The 18,167-nt window shown below is 36.4% G+C and overlaps 1 protein-coding gene across 1 annotated transcript in view; it reads right to left on the reverse strand.

Moving 5' to 3' along the window:
• fbn1.L (fibrillin 1 L homeolog) overlaps positions 1–18,167 on the reverse strand; it is a 130,362-nt gene that overhangs the window by 43,970 nt on the left and 68,225 nt on the right. The window contains exons 20-32 of the mRNA XM_018253093.2: positions 16,701–16,826; positions 13,072–13,191; positions 12,142–12,279; positions 11,377–11,427; positions 9,947–10,072; positions 9,331–9,555; positions 8,939–9,064; positions 8,718–8,846; positions 8,129–8,254; positions 7,880–8,005; positions 6,340–6,462; positions 4,092–4,217; positions 2,548–2,673 (exon numbers count right to left, since the gene is read on the reverse strand). Of these exons, the coding sequence (XP_018108582.1) occupies positions 2,548–2,673; positions 4,092–4,217; positions 6,340–6,462; positions 7,880–8,005; positions 8,129–8,254; positions 8,718–8,846; positions 8,939–9,064; positions 9,331–9,555; positions 9,947–10,072; positions 11,377–11,427; positions 12,142–12,279; positions 13,072–13,191; positions 16,701–16,826 (1,668 nt within the window). The remainder of the gene's footprint in view (positions 1–2,547; positions 2,674–4,091; positions 4,218–6,339; positions 6,463–7,879; positions 8,006–8,128; positions 8,255–8,717; positions 8,847–8,938; positions 9,065–9,330; positions 9,556–9,946; positions 10,073–11,376; positions 11,428–12,141; positions 12,280–13,071; positions 13,192–16,700; positions 16,827–18,167) is intronic.

The raw sequence follows: 18,167 nt of genomic DNA on the forward strand, positions 1-18,167 counted from the left end.
GGGTTTGCTTCCAATAAGAATTAATTATATCCTAGTTTGGATCAAGTATAAGGTACTGTTTTATTATTACAGAGAAAAGGGAAATTTGGATTATTTGCATAAAATGGAGTCTATGGGAGATGGGCATTCTGTAATTCAGAGCTTTTTGGATAATGGGTCTCCAGATAACGGGTCCCACACCTGTACTTTCATTCAATGGGTTTTTCTTTTTAGGCCCCCTCACCTGTATAGTAATGACCCTTGCTAAAGACATATATTTTTTTTTTTATGTCCTATTCAGAAAAGGTCAATGTGTATTTTGTATTCTACATCATTCTCGGTTTCCTTACAGTTGCTCAAAGGCCAATCTGCTGATAGTAAACTGTACCTTTATTGCCAGGCCTGAGTATGAGCACAAAGATGAGACCTGGGAGTCAATGGGCAATACGACTATGTGAATGCCTTGGGGTGACCTAGAAGCACATTAGAAGAAAACACTTGAGCAGATTGGGGGCCATACAAATCACTTGGAGGACCACATTTAGCCCATGGGCCATCAGTTGGACAGCCCTGTTCTAAAACATTAGACATCTTTCAATGTTTTTATAAAATCTAGACCTTGGACCTTCAACTACTACATGTAAAAGGTTTAGCACTGTTCTAAAATAAATACAGACTTATTAAGAAAATAATACTGATTAGCATTGATAACATGCTGAGCTTGTTCCATTTATTGTGATTATAGTGCTTTTGATACAGTACAGTTAGCCAAGGAGCACTAAAAGACATACGATACATTGGGAATATTATTATTTACTGTGCTGAATATATGGGAGTGTTTTAAGGTATGCTTCCCCTTTAAGTCAGAATGGAACATGATAATTCACAGAGTTCAGTACTCTCTGCAATATAAGTTAACTGTAACAAGAAAACACACCGCATTTTCTAGAATTCCATATAACAGAAATAATTATATTGTGTGGTTAAACTTTAAAGATTAAATTAGTAATTTTTATATAAAATTACCTCCAGTCAGTATTAGTATCATGACCAATGCACCAGCACTATCAACTTATAATGTCCATAACATCGTGTAATGTCTGATAATAGATCCATCACCCTGTAATGCGCTGTAATAGTCAAATTATCTTGTTACATCTGATATATCCCTATCGTCATATCTGTCTCACCTTTCAACATCTGATTATATACCTTATAATGCAATGTAATATACCTTTTCGTAATGTAATGTCTGATAGTATCCCTATCATCTCACAATGCACTGTAATGTCCCTATCATCTTGTAATGTCTTATACCTCTGTCACCTTGTAATGTACTTTAATATGCCTTTCACCATGTAAGGGACTGCTACAGTTCTGCTCCATTCAATATTATCATCCTCTTGTGATCCCTTTGGACCTGGCAATCATTATTTCTGCACTACGAGGAGTAGTGGGATCTAACAGTTGAATCATTCAGCTGATGTAGGAAGATGTCATAAATCTATGAAGTGGTACATACCTCATGAACTTTAGTTTGCAACTAAACTACTTTGATGCACAAGCTCTGCTTTCCTACCATGCATTAGATATTTGGGTTTTAGAAGGTCAACAGCAACACAGGTTTATATAACCTCAGCTAGTGATTATAAGGGAGCTGGCTGATTACTTTGTGCGCTGTAGTGAATGAGATATAAAAACACTGAATGTATAGTTCTATAATAAAACAAATAATATTTAGGATCTAGATCATCTTGCATGTAATTAAGATCCATTGTGCCAAATTAGAAATGTTTAGTATGCTTTTAGTACTTAGCACAGAAACTTGTAGACTGAAACAGCAGTTAATAGAGCTACCTTTAACTTGTTTCGTAACAGAGTTGTCTCAGTCCCATCAACCCTGTTGGGTATACAGAAATTCCTTCTGTGCTGAGATTTAGTCAGACCCAGGAAACAAGTCTATAAGCATCAAATAAATGTTTATGCAGTTGCCGTTGGTTTTTTAGGATTGTTCCATAACAAATTCTGTCATGTAACATCTGTCATGTTGGTCAAAACCTCCAACTATGTCAATGATCTTGAAATTTAGAAAGAAGAATTTATTTGGAAAAGAAGAAACCACAATGCAGAATGGTACACAGTCTAAATGTGGAAGGTGGAAGCTTCATGGGCTTTATTATTAAGTAGTATTTTAAAGAACATGTTATACAGTGGGGGTGATTAAAGAATCCTAGAATTGTGTGTGTGTGGGGAAATGAAACATCAATGCAGCCAAAAACAGACCCAATAAAAACTATCATTAAATTAGGCAATGTAGGCTTTTCTAATATCTAAGTCTAGGATACAACATTTCTAAGAGGTTACCCATTTGTGACTTAGGTAGCTGTAATATCTATTACATTATTATGGGGAAGAGATTAATATAGTATATTAGCTCTTTAACTCTAATTTATGACAACCTGCTGATTACCCGGCAGGTATACTTGATAGGAATAAGACAAAACACCACGGGATGATGGAATGGTTAGACAGATGTGCTCTTGGAACAAAGAATAAACCTTAGATTACCTGTGCATCCAGTTTGCCCTTTTTTGCCAGAATAACCAGCATCACAGTGACAGATGAATGAACCTTTAGTGTTCTCACAGCTTCCGCTAAGACAGATGTTCAAGTGGAGTTCACACTCATCGACATCTGAAAGAAACCCAAAGTCATGAAAGCAGAAATTATAAAGCAACCCTGTGTATGCCCAGATAACAGAGACAAAACAGTTTGAATGATAATGAAGACCAAAGGAAGGGGAAAAAGGAAAACATCTATATGTATTGCCTAGTTTAAGGGGCCAGTATGAAATGTTGAAACTAACATGAGCCTGAGATATTGGGTTTCTATCTGTGCTTTGCTAGTGCCATTTCATACTGATCAAAGGTCAGGGAATCACAGAGCCATAACTTTCTCTAGGTCTATATTACTATATAACAAATAACTATAAAGTTAAGATACAAACTATAACCTGTCAGTATCTGTATATAACACCTTTATTTGAGTTATACCCCTTATATTGTACAATTCTGCAGTACAGACTTCCTAAATGCTTTTTCATAATAATAATAATAATAATAATAATAATATACAGTCCATTCTAAGTAAACCTTGCAATTAGGGATGGACGAATTTGACCCGTTTCGCTTTGCCAAAAATTTGCTGCCGGTGAATTGACGCTGACGCCCACTAAAGTCTATGGGCGTCAAAAAAATTTAGACACACAACGAAATTGTTTTGGCGCGCATCTTTTTTTTGACGCACGACGCCATACAAGTCCATGGCGTAATTTCTGCAGCGAAACAAGGCAAAAAATTCTCCAATCCCTACATTGCAATAATCCTGCATGATGCACATATTTTTAAAATAAAACAGAGCTACTTCTGTACTAGTAATCTGCCCAGCATCTAATGAAAGCTTGTGTTATCAGCCTATTGCACAATACTTATCCCAGGAGAAAATGGATAAGGGATAGGGGGGAATTCTCTGGCAATGTGTCAGTTCCAAAGCCAGTAAGCCTAAAATTCCCAAATTAATGACCTGGGAATGAAAAACAGACATCCCATTTATTCAATTATGAGCAAATTCCAGGATACATAATATTTTTTTCAAAAGCCCTGTAAACATTTAATACAGTGATCCCCAACCAGTAGCTCGTGAGCAACATGTTGCTCTCCAACCCCTTGGATGTTGCTCTCAGTGGCCTCAAAGCAGGTGATTATTCTTGAATTCCAGGCTTGGAGACAAGTTTTAATCACATAAATACTAAGTACAGTGTCAAGTAGAGCCTCCTGTAGGCTGCCAGTCCACATAGAGGCTACCAAATAACCAATTACAGCCCTTGTTTGGCAAACCCGGGGACTTTTTATGCTTGTGTTGCTCCCCAACTCTTTTTGCATTTGAATGTGGCTCACGTGTAAAAAAGGTTGGGGATCCCTGATTTAATATATATAACTAAATCTACTGCATGCTATGTTACTTTGAGACATAGGTGTTGGATGGCCCACATGCAATCACAGTTCATCACAGTACATTCAATAGTAATATAGGATTATAGTGTACAAACTTACCAAGGCAAGTTTTCATATCATCTGATGCCATGTATCCTTCGAAGCACAAACACCTGTATTCTCCAGGAATGTTGGTACACTGGCCTCCATCGCAAATATTTGGATTATTCTCACACTCATCAATATCTAAGGAGACATAATGTAAACATATTGAACAACTGAAAAAAACTATGTAAAACTAGAGAAAAGAGAACAATACTTAATCTACAGATACAAAAAGAAAAGATGTATATTCATGTGTACAAATAAAATGGAAAAAGTATGCATTAACAGTCCCTGACTATGACAATAACATGTTTAATGCAACTTTTTGGAGCAGATTTATTAATAGTCAAATATTACATTCTAATTAGAATTTGCATTTTTTTAATTGTTTTTTGGTGTCAAAATTCACACATTCGAATTTTTATCCCCGGATTTGAATATAAATTTGAATGTGAGATGTATCACCCCTCAACCATGGAAACGGTTCTAATCCAAATATTCAACACCTAAAACCTGCAGAATTCATTTACAAGTCAATATCAGAGGTCAGTTGAACCATTTGAATATGTTAATTGCCTTCCTAACATTCGAGTTTTTTTCAAAGGGAAAACTCGATTTGAATTTGATTAGAATTTTCAGGTTGGGACTATTCAATCGACTATTAGACATTCAAATTTTTTCTTAAATAACCTTAAAAAAATCTGCTCATTTTTGTATTTCAGTAAAATATTGTTATATATGTCATGCTGCTGTTAAAAAAGAGATTCTTCTCCCCTTTGTATTCTGCCCCAACAATCTTCGTTCTAAACAACTTTCTCCTTAACTACTAACTAACCAGTTGGCCAACCCCAAAGCTGCCGTCTTAACAAAAGTTGGCTTTCCAATTCATGCAGCTCCCACAATAATCTGCATTTACTTATGCACAAAATCCCCAAAACCCTCACTCACCACAACCTAACTAAATTAAGCATATCACAGCCAAGACTGCTCAGGCAGAATAAAATAAAAATGTCTCAATCAAATATGACTATAAAACTAAACTAAAAATTAAACAAAAACATATGTATAAAAAACTGAACGTAACAATAAATAAAAAATTGTAAAGCATTAACTCATAATACAACCACTGGTTACATAATTCTTATTTAACATAAAACATTTAAATCTGAATATTTTTTGCTTAATAAATATTAAATAATAATAGTTGCATGGGCTAAAAATGATGCAAAGTCATGCAAGAATTTTTTTTAAAATATCTCATCAAGTTGTTCCAATAAATGAGGAAATAAATTAGGCATCGTCACTCATCTGATATTGCAAATAGCCCACTTGAGACTTATTTTGCTCTTGTTTCAGCATTCCATCGCAAAGTGAGAAAAAAGGCTCTGAGTATTAGTACAATAAATCTAGGCTTTGGTAAATATTCTATTATGGGAATAGCTTGATGCTGCAAAAGAGATTAGCTGCTGCATCCCACACTAATATAGGTCAGTGAGCGGTTTTGTGAAGGAAATATCTCAAAATAAATCTTATTCTTCATTCTTCACTCCAGTGCTAACAGATAACGGGATTATCTATTATTATGATTATTATTTAACTGGCTGTAAAATGATAGTAATCAAAACTTGGCAGGTTTTGGAACTCTGTGGAAGTATCATCTTTTTTTGGCTTAGACCTACTTTGCCCTGCTTCATGATCCAACATATGCACAAATATTGGTACCACTAAGACATGCTCCATGGAGGTGAGGAAACTTAGATGTAATTATGTAAACTGAGTATGTTCCATAATTCTGCACATATTTATCAAAGTCTCCAACACAAGATGGATATGCCACTATTTATGCCACATAATAATGTACGTCAACACCGCAAAAACGGAATAAAGGTAAAATAAATAAACATGCCCCCAATCTTAAAAACCCATAGTTTTCCACTTATATACACTAACTAAATTGTTGCAGAAAGTCACCCAAAAATATGAGAAACAGCTCTTTGTATGGAAGGGCTCAGAAGCAATTATAAGTTAAGACCCCCACTCACACATAACTACTCAGTGGCCATGTTCAGCCTCCCTATCTACCTTTCAGCCTATGGCAAAGTGGCAACCATTTATAAAAGAGATGAATGTGCTAAGCTGCTGTTTGGGAATTAATCTGACAATCTTCCTGCTTATCAGGATATGAAGTTTAAACAGGGAGGAGGCCAGTGAGATGGTTTCAGTTCCATTATTTCTTCCTTTGAGGATCTAATAAGGAACTTACCAGTACATGTTCGGTGGTCAGGCATTAGAGCAAAGCCGTCTCTGCAGTGGCACTCATAGCTTCCTTCTGAGTTGGTGCAGAAGGTGTCACACCCTCCATTGAAGAAATCGCACTCATTAGTGTCTGAAAAACATAAATAAAAAATTGTTAGCACTTGTTTACTATAGCATCTGTTATTATTGACAGGACAGTGTAATGATAGTTTTTGAAGTAAGCACAAAAAACTGTATGAGCCATTAAGCCTTATGACATCTAGTTTCTAGTTTCAAATGTTCATATAAAAGACTAATCTTTATACCCAGACTAAAAGTATTTGCTTAACTGCATATAATCAAAGTGTACATTAACATAGGCAGAGTTGGCACTGGGAAATGAATCAGCAGTTGACCTTGACTGTCTTAGTACAGAAAGAATAAGAAAATCAAAGATATGATTTTTTCTGAAAATACTTGTGCCAGAACAGTACATCACAGATAGTGATATGATATGATAGGTATGATAATTGTACTCAATAACAATGCAGCACAGCAAGGCTTAAGATCATATTTAAAATAAGCAACAGCAATGAGACCTAAGGAATGGCACCTGCAGCTATTAAACTTAAAATGCAATTAGGTGGTGGCTACATATAGTTTATATATATACACATAAATGAGAATTTTATCAACTGTTTTCAACATGTATGGATGAATCCACACGAGTCAATTACTGCTCCCACAGACAAAGAGCACCACAGGGTAAGCGATCTGGCTTATTTCATCTGTTGTGAACTTAACTAACTGTTGGGAAATGTAGACTGGGGTCTTCTAAATCTGACATAGAAGAAAAAAACAGCCCACGTGCACAATACATGAAGGTAGTTTTGCTGCAATGGCGCATGACTAGTCTCTGCCTGGAATACATTTACGAGATGTCATACTTTCCTCACAAGGAGTGGCTATATTCTAGGAATTTTCCTTACAATAAACAGAAATGCATGAAGGCATAGAAGTTGAAGTTGCCAAAATGCTTTTTTTTCATAGACAGCATCAGTAAAACTTGTTGTAAGTAGAGTATTCAGTTCAGGACAGCTCCTGCCATGAGGCAAGGTGGAAACCTTGCCTTAGGCAGCAGCGAGCGGCCAGTTACAAGGGTTGTTAAAAAGCCGCCTCTTTTTAACAACTCTTAAGAGCCGAATTTCCAGGTTTTAACCCAGAAATTTGGCTCTGCTAGTGCAGAGAGTGCTATTAGGATCAATGCACAAGCGATACTAACTTTGACCTGCTCCGACGCTGATTTTTAAGCGTGGAGTGGGAGAGGGGGCCGAAGTCCCCAAAATAGTCCCTGATGATTCAGTTACATTGATGTTTAGAGATAAGGACATGAACATGTGCATATTGACAAATAACCACATATTTTGCCTAATGCTGCTACGTTTCGTCTGGGATTCTGGTGCACATTGGCTAGTTTCAGGGTAATGAAATAATACATTGGAGGTATCTTTATCCATACAGTTCCCTACCCATGTTAAAAATATGCATCTGTAGTAAAGCACACTTACCAACACAGGAAAGTTTATCTGGTGTTAACTGATATCCGGGTTCACAGGCGCACTGGTATCTGCCAATAAGGTTTATACATCTGCCATGTCTGCAGAGATCAGTACTGAGCTCACATTCATTGATATCTACAAAAAGAAAGAGAGCACTATGTCAGGCCATATATGTGGATTAAAGTACTAACTACTGGGTTAGGAATACATCTACAAAGGTGTACACTCTATGTAACAATGTAAATCTCATTTACTAACCAATACATGCAGAATTATCTGGGGCCACTTCATGCCCAGGAGGGCATTCGCATTTAAAGCTTCCTTCAGTATTCAGGCAGAGACCACCACGGCACAACAGGGGGTTTCTCTCACATTCATCAATATCTAAAACAAAGAGAAAATATAATTGTTAGATTTAAAAAAAAAAAGTGATAGTGAATAGATAAATAAAAAGAAATATAATTACATTCAAAATATTAATTTCAAAAATGAGATGTATAACTTGTAGAAATGGGTAATGCATGCAGTAGAGAGAGAGAATCTGAACAAAGTACAGTGAGAAATTGCACTTGTGAGAGTGAACATATTTTACCAGCAGGTCGTAAAATCTCCCTATGTATCTGCCAGAGCAATCCAGCAGCACGCTATGTTCCAAAGGAAGGCAGAGAGACAGCCTTTTGTTGCCATGGGAGGCAGGGACTTAAACAGGAGAGCATGAACTGATCATTATCATTCCTTTCCACTAAAATCTACTGTACCTTTAATTACATACCAAAGGAGGACACAGGGAAGCAGTTTGGCCCATCGTATTAACACTGCAAGGGCTATTCTGCATAGTAGTACTTACCCATACAGTTTTTCATCATCATAAAGCCACTTTCATATCCTTCAAAGCAGTCACATTCAAAATCTCCCGGAGTGTTAATGCAGTTGCCCTGTCCACAGACATCAGGGGATATTCGGCATTCATCAATATCTGAAAGTACCCAACAATGTTAATATCACCTGTAATATAAGCAAATCATAAATATGTGATCACCCAAAAGCAATGTATAAATTGCATCTTACCTGTGCAGTTTCTTTCCTCGTGATCAAGAGCAAACCCACTGTCACACCTACACTTGAAACTGCCTATGGTGTTTTTACACTTCCCATACTTGCACAAGCTCGGGATCATTCTGCATTCGTTGATATCTGCAAGAATGGAAACAGAAGTACCAAACTGATGCTTTGTCATACTAGGATATTAAAGCAGTACCATAAGCCAAATAAATATATAATACCATAAGGAAAGCCTCACTATGATTATACAACATTTGAACTGGTTAACTGGTTTCTTAACCTGTTGCAAGAATTCACATCTATTTTCTAATGGCCAGTGTTAGTATATAGGTTGCAGAGCACCCAAAGGAGGATCCAATGACTTGATAAAATAAAAAGCACCCCATAAAATAATTTACCTTTAGAGAATGTTTTTCCAGGTGATATCTCCTTAGAAGCAAAGCCTGGTCCCCTTGGGCATAAAGTCTCAAACTCAGGTGTTCCTTTGTCAGGGCACTCGTCACAGTCAGGGCCCCAAGCAGCACCCACAGAACAGCAACATGCATCCATCCTGTGCCGACCAGCAATTTGTGCACTGCATTCTTCGTCTTCATGTTTTAGGTAGCAGATCTCCAGGCGGATGTCTGAAATGATAAAGATTTGCTTACCAAAACAATATACAACTCACTCTTATCGGTTTGGAGAATTTGAAAAATAATGCAATTTAAATAATATTTACTATGGTCATTTTATGCCATAATTTCATGAATTTGACCTCCTGACTTGGTTTGCTTAATTTTGACAAGCCAGGAGTACCCACCCACCTTCTACTCATTGTGCTACATTACATTAAACATGAAACTGAGAGGGTGGAACCAGTATAGTTTGGTAGGCTTGTTTATAAAGTAATCACAATATTTCATGTACATATACATTCTGTGAAAACAACTGGAGCAAAATTCTGTTACCCAGGAGATAATATTTTGTAAAAAGTTACAATAGATATATTCCTTATGTGGTCAAATGAAACCTTACCAAGACACGTGCGCTTCGAAGCATCCAGCGTCATTCCACTTGAGCATTGACAGACAAAGGATCCCATTGTGTTAACACAGTGGCCATTAGTGCACAATCCAGGAAATACATCACACTCATTAACATCTGCATCCAAAGTAAACACAATCTTAGCATTGAGAAGGCAAAACTAATTCAATTTATCAAGTTAACTTAAATCCGTTTGATTCCCATGGTACGAATAAGACTTGACTCAGATAATGTACAATATACTGAACATATCAAGCTGTAGGCCAAAACACTGCCCACTTCCATGTAGATGCATTTGCACAAATATTAATTTCTGCAGTTTATAAGTATTTAGTTAATTATGAAAATCAACACTATCATTGAAGTATTGTTGAAGCAGATGGGTAGAAGTGAAGAGGATGATAATTTTTCTTGACACTAGCTTGGCACAGCTATTGCTATTCAGGCATCCTTCATTATGATAATAGAATTCTCATCTGGACAGGGACATTGTCACAGAAATGAGTTTCCTGCATAGTGCTAATTAGAAATATAAAATAGACAGGACCACCCTTTTTTTATTAGTGTTGATTTTGGAAAGCTTGCTCCAAGGCGTGTGCAGGTTAGTCATTGGGAACATAGGACAAAGATATATGCCAAAGTGTTGGGTCATTGGGAGGGAGCCTCAAATGTACAAAATAAGTTCCACTGGAGACTCGACATGTGGGAAGAGCATTTTCTAAGTGTGTCAGAATCTTGCTGGCCATTGATGCCCCAGCCTTGTCCAATATATCACAATGTAAAAAACAATGTACAGGAACATGACAGGAATTTTGTTTCATAATGTTTCTCTCTGCATTGATATAGTATGGGGTATAATTTGGTTTCCTGAGTTTCCTTATGTAAAACATATGGACATAGGGCGCTTCTATCTATGTATCTATATATTAGTACATTTTGGATCCAGTTATACAGTATTCAAATATCAGTAATATATTTGAATTGAAAAAAATTTCAGTGAAGTGGTGAACAAATTAGCACAAACAATGACAGAATGCTTGTTTGGATACACTAAGCAATATTTAAGACTTTTACTCACTAAGGTCCCACGTTCCACTGTTTATTTTCAATCAAGTATTGGTCAGGATACTATCCCTGTAACTTAAGTATACACTCTGCCAAATTATAGTTTTTTTTAGAGCTTGGTGTATTTCAATGTAATGAGTTAAGCCAGATAAGGCATATTATAGCTGATGAGTTTTATCAGACTGAAAGCAGGTTTCAGTGCTTCTAAGTGGCCAAAGTACATAAGACTACTGGAGTCAAGCCTGCCCCATTAGGTATAATTTGATGTATTTGTAGGCATTTGCCAGCTAAAAATTACTTATGAGGCATAGCCAGAAACATGACCTGTATTTAGCTTTGAGCATACGTCACACTACCTTCACAGGTTGTGCCTTTGGACCGGGCAAAGCCTTTTGCACAGACGGCATCTGTGGAGGAAACATAAACAATACGATGGATGTAGAAACTGACAAATCAGTGAAATGAAATAATTATGGTTAAAACTAATGCAAAATAATAGGAAAAAAATATAGTAATCTTGCTATGCTGGCCTAATGAATCATTTTTTTATTTACAAAAGTACAGCAGTGCAGCCCCAGTAATATTTGGGACATCTTATTGCAGCTATCATTTGGCAAATATATACTTGACCTTTTTGCGAACCATACCGCAAGGGAACATGAGATTGGATCACTGAGATCATAATTGAACTCACTGCAGTGATAATTAGTCTAAAAAGAGGCATCAAAAAGAGTTGCTGCACTGAAGGCACATACGCCAGTAGTTTTAGTTATCACATATTTGTGTTTATAGATTTGGAGCTTTCTGGGATGTTGTTAGGCTGACTTTGGCATGTCATTGACTCCTGTTAGCTACAAACACTAACATCCACCACCCTTGTTTCTAGTAGTGGTTTGCAATATTTCTTGTGCATACAGTTTCAGACAGTTAATTTTTATATTATAATTAGACTATTGTGTGGTTTGAATATATACCTTGTTAGCTTTAGACAGAACGTGAGAAATTGTTTTATTCACAGTTCTTATATCGAACAAAAAAAAGACTATATACAATCTTATTTAAATAACACTAGTAAACACCCATGTATATGCCTTTTAACTTGGCCACTCAGTTATAATTACCTGCCTCACAGGGCATGCAGGGACTTCCCCAAGCGGCTCCTAGTGTGGCACAACACTGAGATCTCAGAGTCCCACCATTAATGTTGATCTCGCACCTTCCATTCACAATGTTTTGCCAACAGGTTGCTTTTATGGTTTCTGTAAATCACATAGGAAGAGATATTGTTAAATATGAAGAGGATCTCCACTAATGCAGAGAAAGATTAATAGGAAACATATACCCACTGAATATTGTTTAGACATGCCAGCTGAAAAAACTAAAACATGTCAGGGAGTATCAAATGATACAGCCTTGGCTGAATGCTTTAATGCGCACTAAATTTAAATCCATCTTATTTTGTCTAACTAGCATAGAGATGTAGCCCTAAGGCTAAGGCCACACTAGGCGATAGCGCCGCGATTTGACTCGCGGCGACTTTTCGCCGCGACTTTTAAGCCGCAATCGCTGGGGAAACTTTTGCGCTGGCGTCTATGGGGAATCGCCAGCGTAAAAACACACGCGGCGATCTTTTTTCTATTGTCGCTCGAAATCGCCTAGCGAGGCAATTTCGAGCGACAGTAGAGAAAAGATCGCCACGTGTGTTTTTACGCTGGCGATTTTTCGCGATTCCCCATAGACGCCAGCGCAAAAGTTTCCCCAGCGATTGCGGCTTAAAAGTCGCGGCGAAAAGTCGCCGCGAGTCAAATCGCGGCGCTATCGCCTAGTGTGGCCTTAGCCTAAAAGAGAGAACACTGTATTACAATAATTACACTGACTTACATGTTTATCTGAATTATTTTTTTTTTGTTTTAACTGTGAAAATTAAATTTTAGTACAATGCTATTCAGAATTGCACTGCAACAAAAAGCATTATAATGTTTGCATTCTTTTTTCTTGTACGTATAATATAATGATCACATATGAATGCGCGTGTACACTTATGTTCTCACCAATGCAGATTATCTTTGTCTTATCCAGGGTACTTCCAGTGGGACATTCACACACAAAGGAGCCTGGGATATTGCGGCATAGTCCATTAATGCAGGGGTTGGACTCACATTCATCAATATCTAAAATGACAAAATTGAATGGCATTTTACTGACTAATAGTACTTCATGTTAGGTGATCAGCAAGTTATCTGTACATAGAAGAACCTATATAATGTAAATAGAAGATAGTTTTCAAGAGATTACATCTCTGGTATAAAGTTACCTGCCTTAAAGGAGTGGTTTGCCTTTAAATTAACTTTTAGTATGTTATAGTATTTCCAATTTTAAGCAACTTTTCAAACGATCTTCATTGTTATCATTTTTGAAATATTTTCTTCTTCTCTGACTCTAACCAGCTTTCAAATGGGGATCACTGAAGCCAGCAGCCAAAAAAACTATTGCTCTGTAAGGCTACATTTGTACTATTATTTGTACTTTTTTTTATTACGTATATTTCTATTCAAGCCCTCTCCTATTCCTATACCAGTTTCTCATTCAATACACTCCCTGTTGCTAAAGTAATTTGGACCCTAGAAAACAAATAGCTGCTGAAATTCCAAACTGGAAAGCTCCTGAACAAAAAGTAAAATAATTAAACTGTTACCATTCCTTTAAATGCCTAACCCCCATATACTGACAGTAAAGATGTTGCCAGCACCAACATCAATGTGTGTATACATGGTTGAACTTTTCTGCATACATTGCTTCTTAGATGTCACTAAAAAAGTAGAAATATTGCTTTATTTTTATTTGTTTTCTTATACAGAGCTGATGAGAAACTCAGAGGAATCTAGACTGATACAGGCCACTTCAACTAAGAAGCGCCACAAACCACATATGGTAAAAATTATATATGTATTGCTACTGTCTGCCACATGGAAAAAGCTAACACAATAGGCTAATTATTTACAGTGTCTCCCAACATAATGATACATTATAAATAAAGAAACACATGGTGTAACAGAAAGAGAACAAAATAAATTCTGGTCAGGCACAAGAAACAGAACAAGCTATTGCCCTGTCAATTAGGATGTTTAACTGCTAATTGAAATAGCTGCAGCAGTTACAAGGATGACAGTTGCACAATGAAAAAACACAGCAGTAATGAAAGTACAGATATTTATGCTCCAGTTCCATTGCAACCGGTCCAAAGTGACCCCCGTTTTAAAGTAAATATTTGATTGATACAAAGGGGTTTATGGAAGCACTCGAAGGCTAATTAAGGACAGGTATAGGATCTTTTATCTGGAATTCTTGGGACCTGGGAATTTTTGTATAAGGTTTTTGTTTGTAATATGGATCACTATACCTTAAGTCTGCAAAAACAACATTTAAACATTACAGGGGTTATTTATCAAAGGCTGTGTTTGTGAGTTTTTTTCTACCTCAAATAAACTCACAACTCAAATGTTTGCTTATTTATGAAGACACTTGAATGTAAAAAACTCAAATTAATGCAATCGGGGAGAAAACTCAAATACTCTAATTGATCAAGTTATCTGCAGAAAAAGACTCGAGCTCGAATAGCTCAAATTGAGTATTCGAGCACAAACCACCGAAAATCATGAAGGTTAAAACATCTTAAAATGGTTCTACATGACCACGACAGGTTTTATCTAGAGCATTTTCAGATTCTATCTTTTTGCAGCTTCGGAGCATAAAAAATCTCGACAAAAATTGAGTTACCTATGAAAAATTGGATTTTTTTTATGGGAAAACACAACTCGACCTTTGATAAGTTACCCCTAAATAAATACAATAGGATTGTTTTACAACTATGCAGCTTATTTACCATCAAGACATTAGGTAATTTATAAAATAGAACACAGTGTGCAAAGTGCAAAAAATGGCCACCATTGGCCATGTTTTTGTACTTTGCCCACTGCGTTCTGTTCTTTGCTAATTGCCACAGGTCTCTGTGCTCTTGAAGAAGTATGATCTAGTCAAAATGACTTCAAACGTGCAGAACCTGTTTTTATTAATTATACATTATTTTCAAGTATATATTTGTTTTTAAACAAAGATTATGGTTACAAATGTATGAATATAAAGTAAACCCCATATGGAAGTCCTCACTATTTAGCTCTGGTCATTTCCATAGACGCATCCCTTGCTTGGTTTCATTACTTTGGAAAAGTGTTTCCTAAGAAAAGCATTTAATGATTGCTATGAAGTACTAGACCTGGAGCAATCTCTGCCTTTGTTGTAACAATGCATTAGCTCCATTGACGTGTTTTTTTCTATTCCTTTCTTAATTTAAAATCACAATGCTATTGAATTAATGTCTAACCTATCCAATAATTGTAAAAAAAAAAAATGTTAAACTGCTCCTGCAAAAAAGTGAAATTTCTCAGGTTGGCGGATAGGGTTTACAGTATTAACAGAGAAATATAATACATTCATACTTTTACAAAATGAAAAGTTCCCCTTTCTTTCAATCCATGAAATTACCATTTCAATCTCCATTTACTGGTCAGAAATGTTGGGGCTTCTCAATTTTAGAGTCTCGTTAGGGGTAATTAAGGTAAGTGGACTCAAATGCCTTCTCTTTCAGAGAATCCCCAAGACCCCACAAGAAATACGATACAAATATAGTCTTAAACAGTGATAAATAGAACATTTCGGCTAGATTAAAGTCTTACTAAACCTGCTGTAGATTGGATTTAAGTCTAATGAAGCCTGCTCAACTTCAGTAGTTTTAATTCTAACCATTTATAAATAGTGTTTTCGTTAATAAGAAATCACATGTTAACTATTTGGTGTGGTTAAAAAGTAAACAAAGTATCTCTTTAATCAATCAGTTAGACTTTTTACTGATAAACCTTACCTAAATTTAGGCTGAATTAAAAACCAAGGTCTAGAAGTAGAGGTAATTCTGGTTGAAGGAAATTGCTGTTTTTTAAACAGAAACTTATTAACTTATTTGACAGTATATTCTTTTATAAATATGGAGCAATCCCTTTGCACCAGAGGTACTCCACCCCCTCTTTCAGAATATCAGCCCTAGTCTTTTGTGTGCTCTTGAGAACTGTACTTGGGAGATTCTGCTTGAGGGAATCGCTACATGATCTTTAATGCATGATTCACAAAACCGTATTCTCCAGTGTGCCACTGGTGCCAAAACTAAATTATTAAATCCGGCCACTCTTGTAATATGGGCTCGTTGCCATCTTTGAGAGCTGGAGCTAAGCACTCCTGGTATTATAAACACAGATACACAGAGGAACCAATGTTCTTGTTAAATTAAGATTGCCCCTTAAATCTTTTAACATTAATGAACACAAGGCTAGAACTACTACACTACTCAGCATATACTTTCTGACATTTATCACATGGGGGCAGATTTATCAAGGGTAGAATTTAGAGTTCATGGGAGTTTTGAAAAACTCCCATAAACTCCCATGAACTCGAATTTCATCTAAAATTCGACCAACTGCAATTTATTATAAAAATCTAATTTTTAAAACTTTGGTGAATGGGATCAACCCAATTCGAATTTTCACTTCGACCCTTGATAAATCTGCCCCTTAATGTAACTGTTTGGCTTTTAGCACTTTTTTCAGGAAATATTTAGTCAGGAATCTCTTACCTTCACACGTTTTAAGGTCAGGTTTATAGACAAATCCATTAGGGCAGGAGCAAGAGAAACTTCCTGGGGTATTCCGACACTGTCCGTTATCACAGAGCAGCCTGTTTAATGCACATTCATCAATATCTGAAAGAGACAACCCATTAGTTATGCGTGAGCTAGAGGTTGGTGATACTGAGCATAATGTAATGTATATTAGTACCATCTAGTTCAAACTCAGCCAATCCATCTAGTTCAGACTGAGTGCTGTCAAACTTGACAAAACCCTGTTGGCCGTAAGTAAACAAAACATTTTGGGTGGCTTCTAACACCTGACAAGCCTATTCTGTGATTAAGCTGAAACCATGTACTACTTGCTGTTACTGTCAATAAATGTTTCTACTCACCTGTTTTTCTAGTTAAGCAAAAGTAAGTTTGCTGGGCAATGAAACACACACTATACAGTATAGATATACAGTAGCATACTGTCAAAGAATACTGAACAGAATACTTCACAAATAATTCAAATACTATTGATACCATGATAACTTAGGTAAGGCAAAAATGGCATGGAATAGGAAATGATTGAACTGCAGACAACAGGAGTGAGATGGAACTAAAATGTAAATTGGACCAGTTTTTAGTAGTGACAACAGCAGCCAGATACTTGATTAGTATAATCTGCTCTAAATGTATGGATATTCAGGAAGTGAAAGAGAAGGAGTGGGAATTAAGCTGGCCATAGATGTTGAGATTTTTAAAAGATCCGATCCTCATGGTGAGACCAAGATTTTCTCTGAACGATCGTACGAATGGACCATCAACTAAAAAGACCAATTTACCAGGAAAACAAAGGGGAGCTGCTTGCTTGGCCCTACAAACATAGATAGATTGCACTGGGACCGACAAAGATTTTTTGACCTGGCCGATCAATTTCCTGACAGATGTTGGCCGAAAAATCGTAAGATGTACGATCGTTCGAATCCCACTAACTGCATGATAATTTCGAAGGATCGGTTGGACTTCCCTAAAATCAGTAGTTCGGCAAGAAGAATCATCGCGTCTATGGGGAGCTTTAGGTAGGGAAATGGGGCAGTTGAGAGTATATTGAAATGTATGGAAATGCTTGTGTGATGAAACTTGGAAGTTATGGAGGAAATAAAGTGAAGTAGGGGTTTAGCATAAAAGGGAGGCAAAATAATGGATCCAGATAGAATAACAAAGAAAATACTTAAAGGAATTATAAAATGGGTCAATGGAGTAAAATATATATGGAACCATAGGAAGACATGGAAGAAAAATAAAAGAATGTGAAAAGAGCAGCATGAAATAGTGGAAGAGGAATAAGGATGAGAATGTAAAGGTGGAAAAAATTAATGAAAAGTTGTAAGAATGTGGGTGGAAAGGGAAAGGATTAGATGCAGGTAGACTACCAGAAATGTCAATGTGAATCAGGGTAGAAATAGTTAAACATTGTGGAAGTAAATA

The sequence above is a fragment of the Xenopus laevis genome, chromosome 3L (genome assembly GCF_017654675.1).
Source record: "Xenopus laevis strain J_2021 chromosome 3L, Xenopus_laevis_v10.1, whole genome shotgun sequence".
Lineage (NCBI taxonomy): Eukaryota > Metazoa > Chordata > Amphibia > Anura > Pipidae > Xenopus > Xenopus laevis.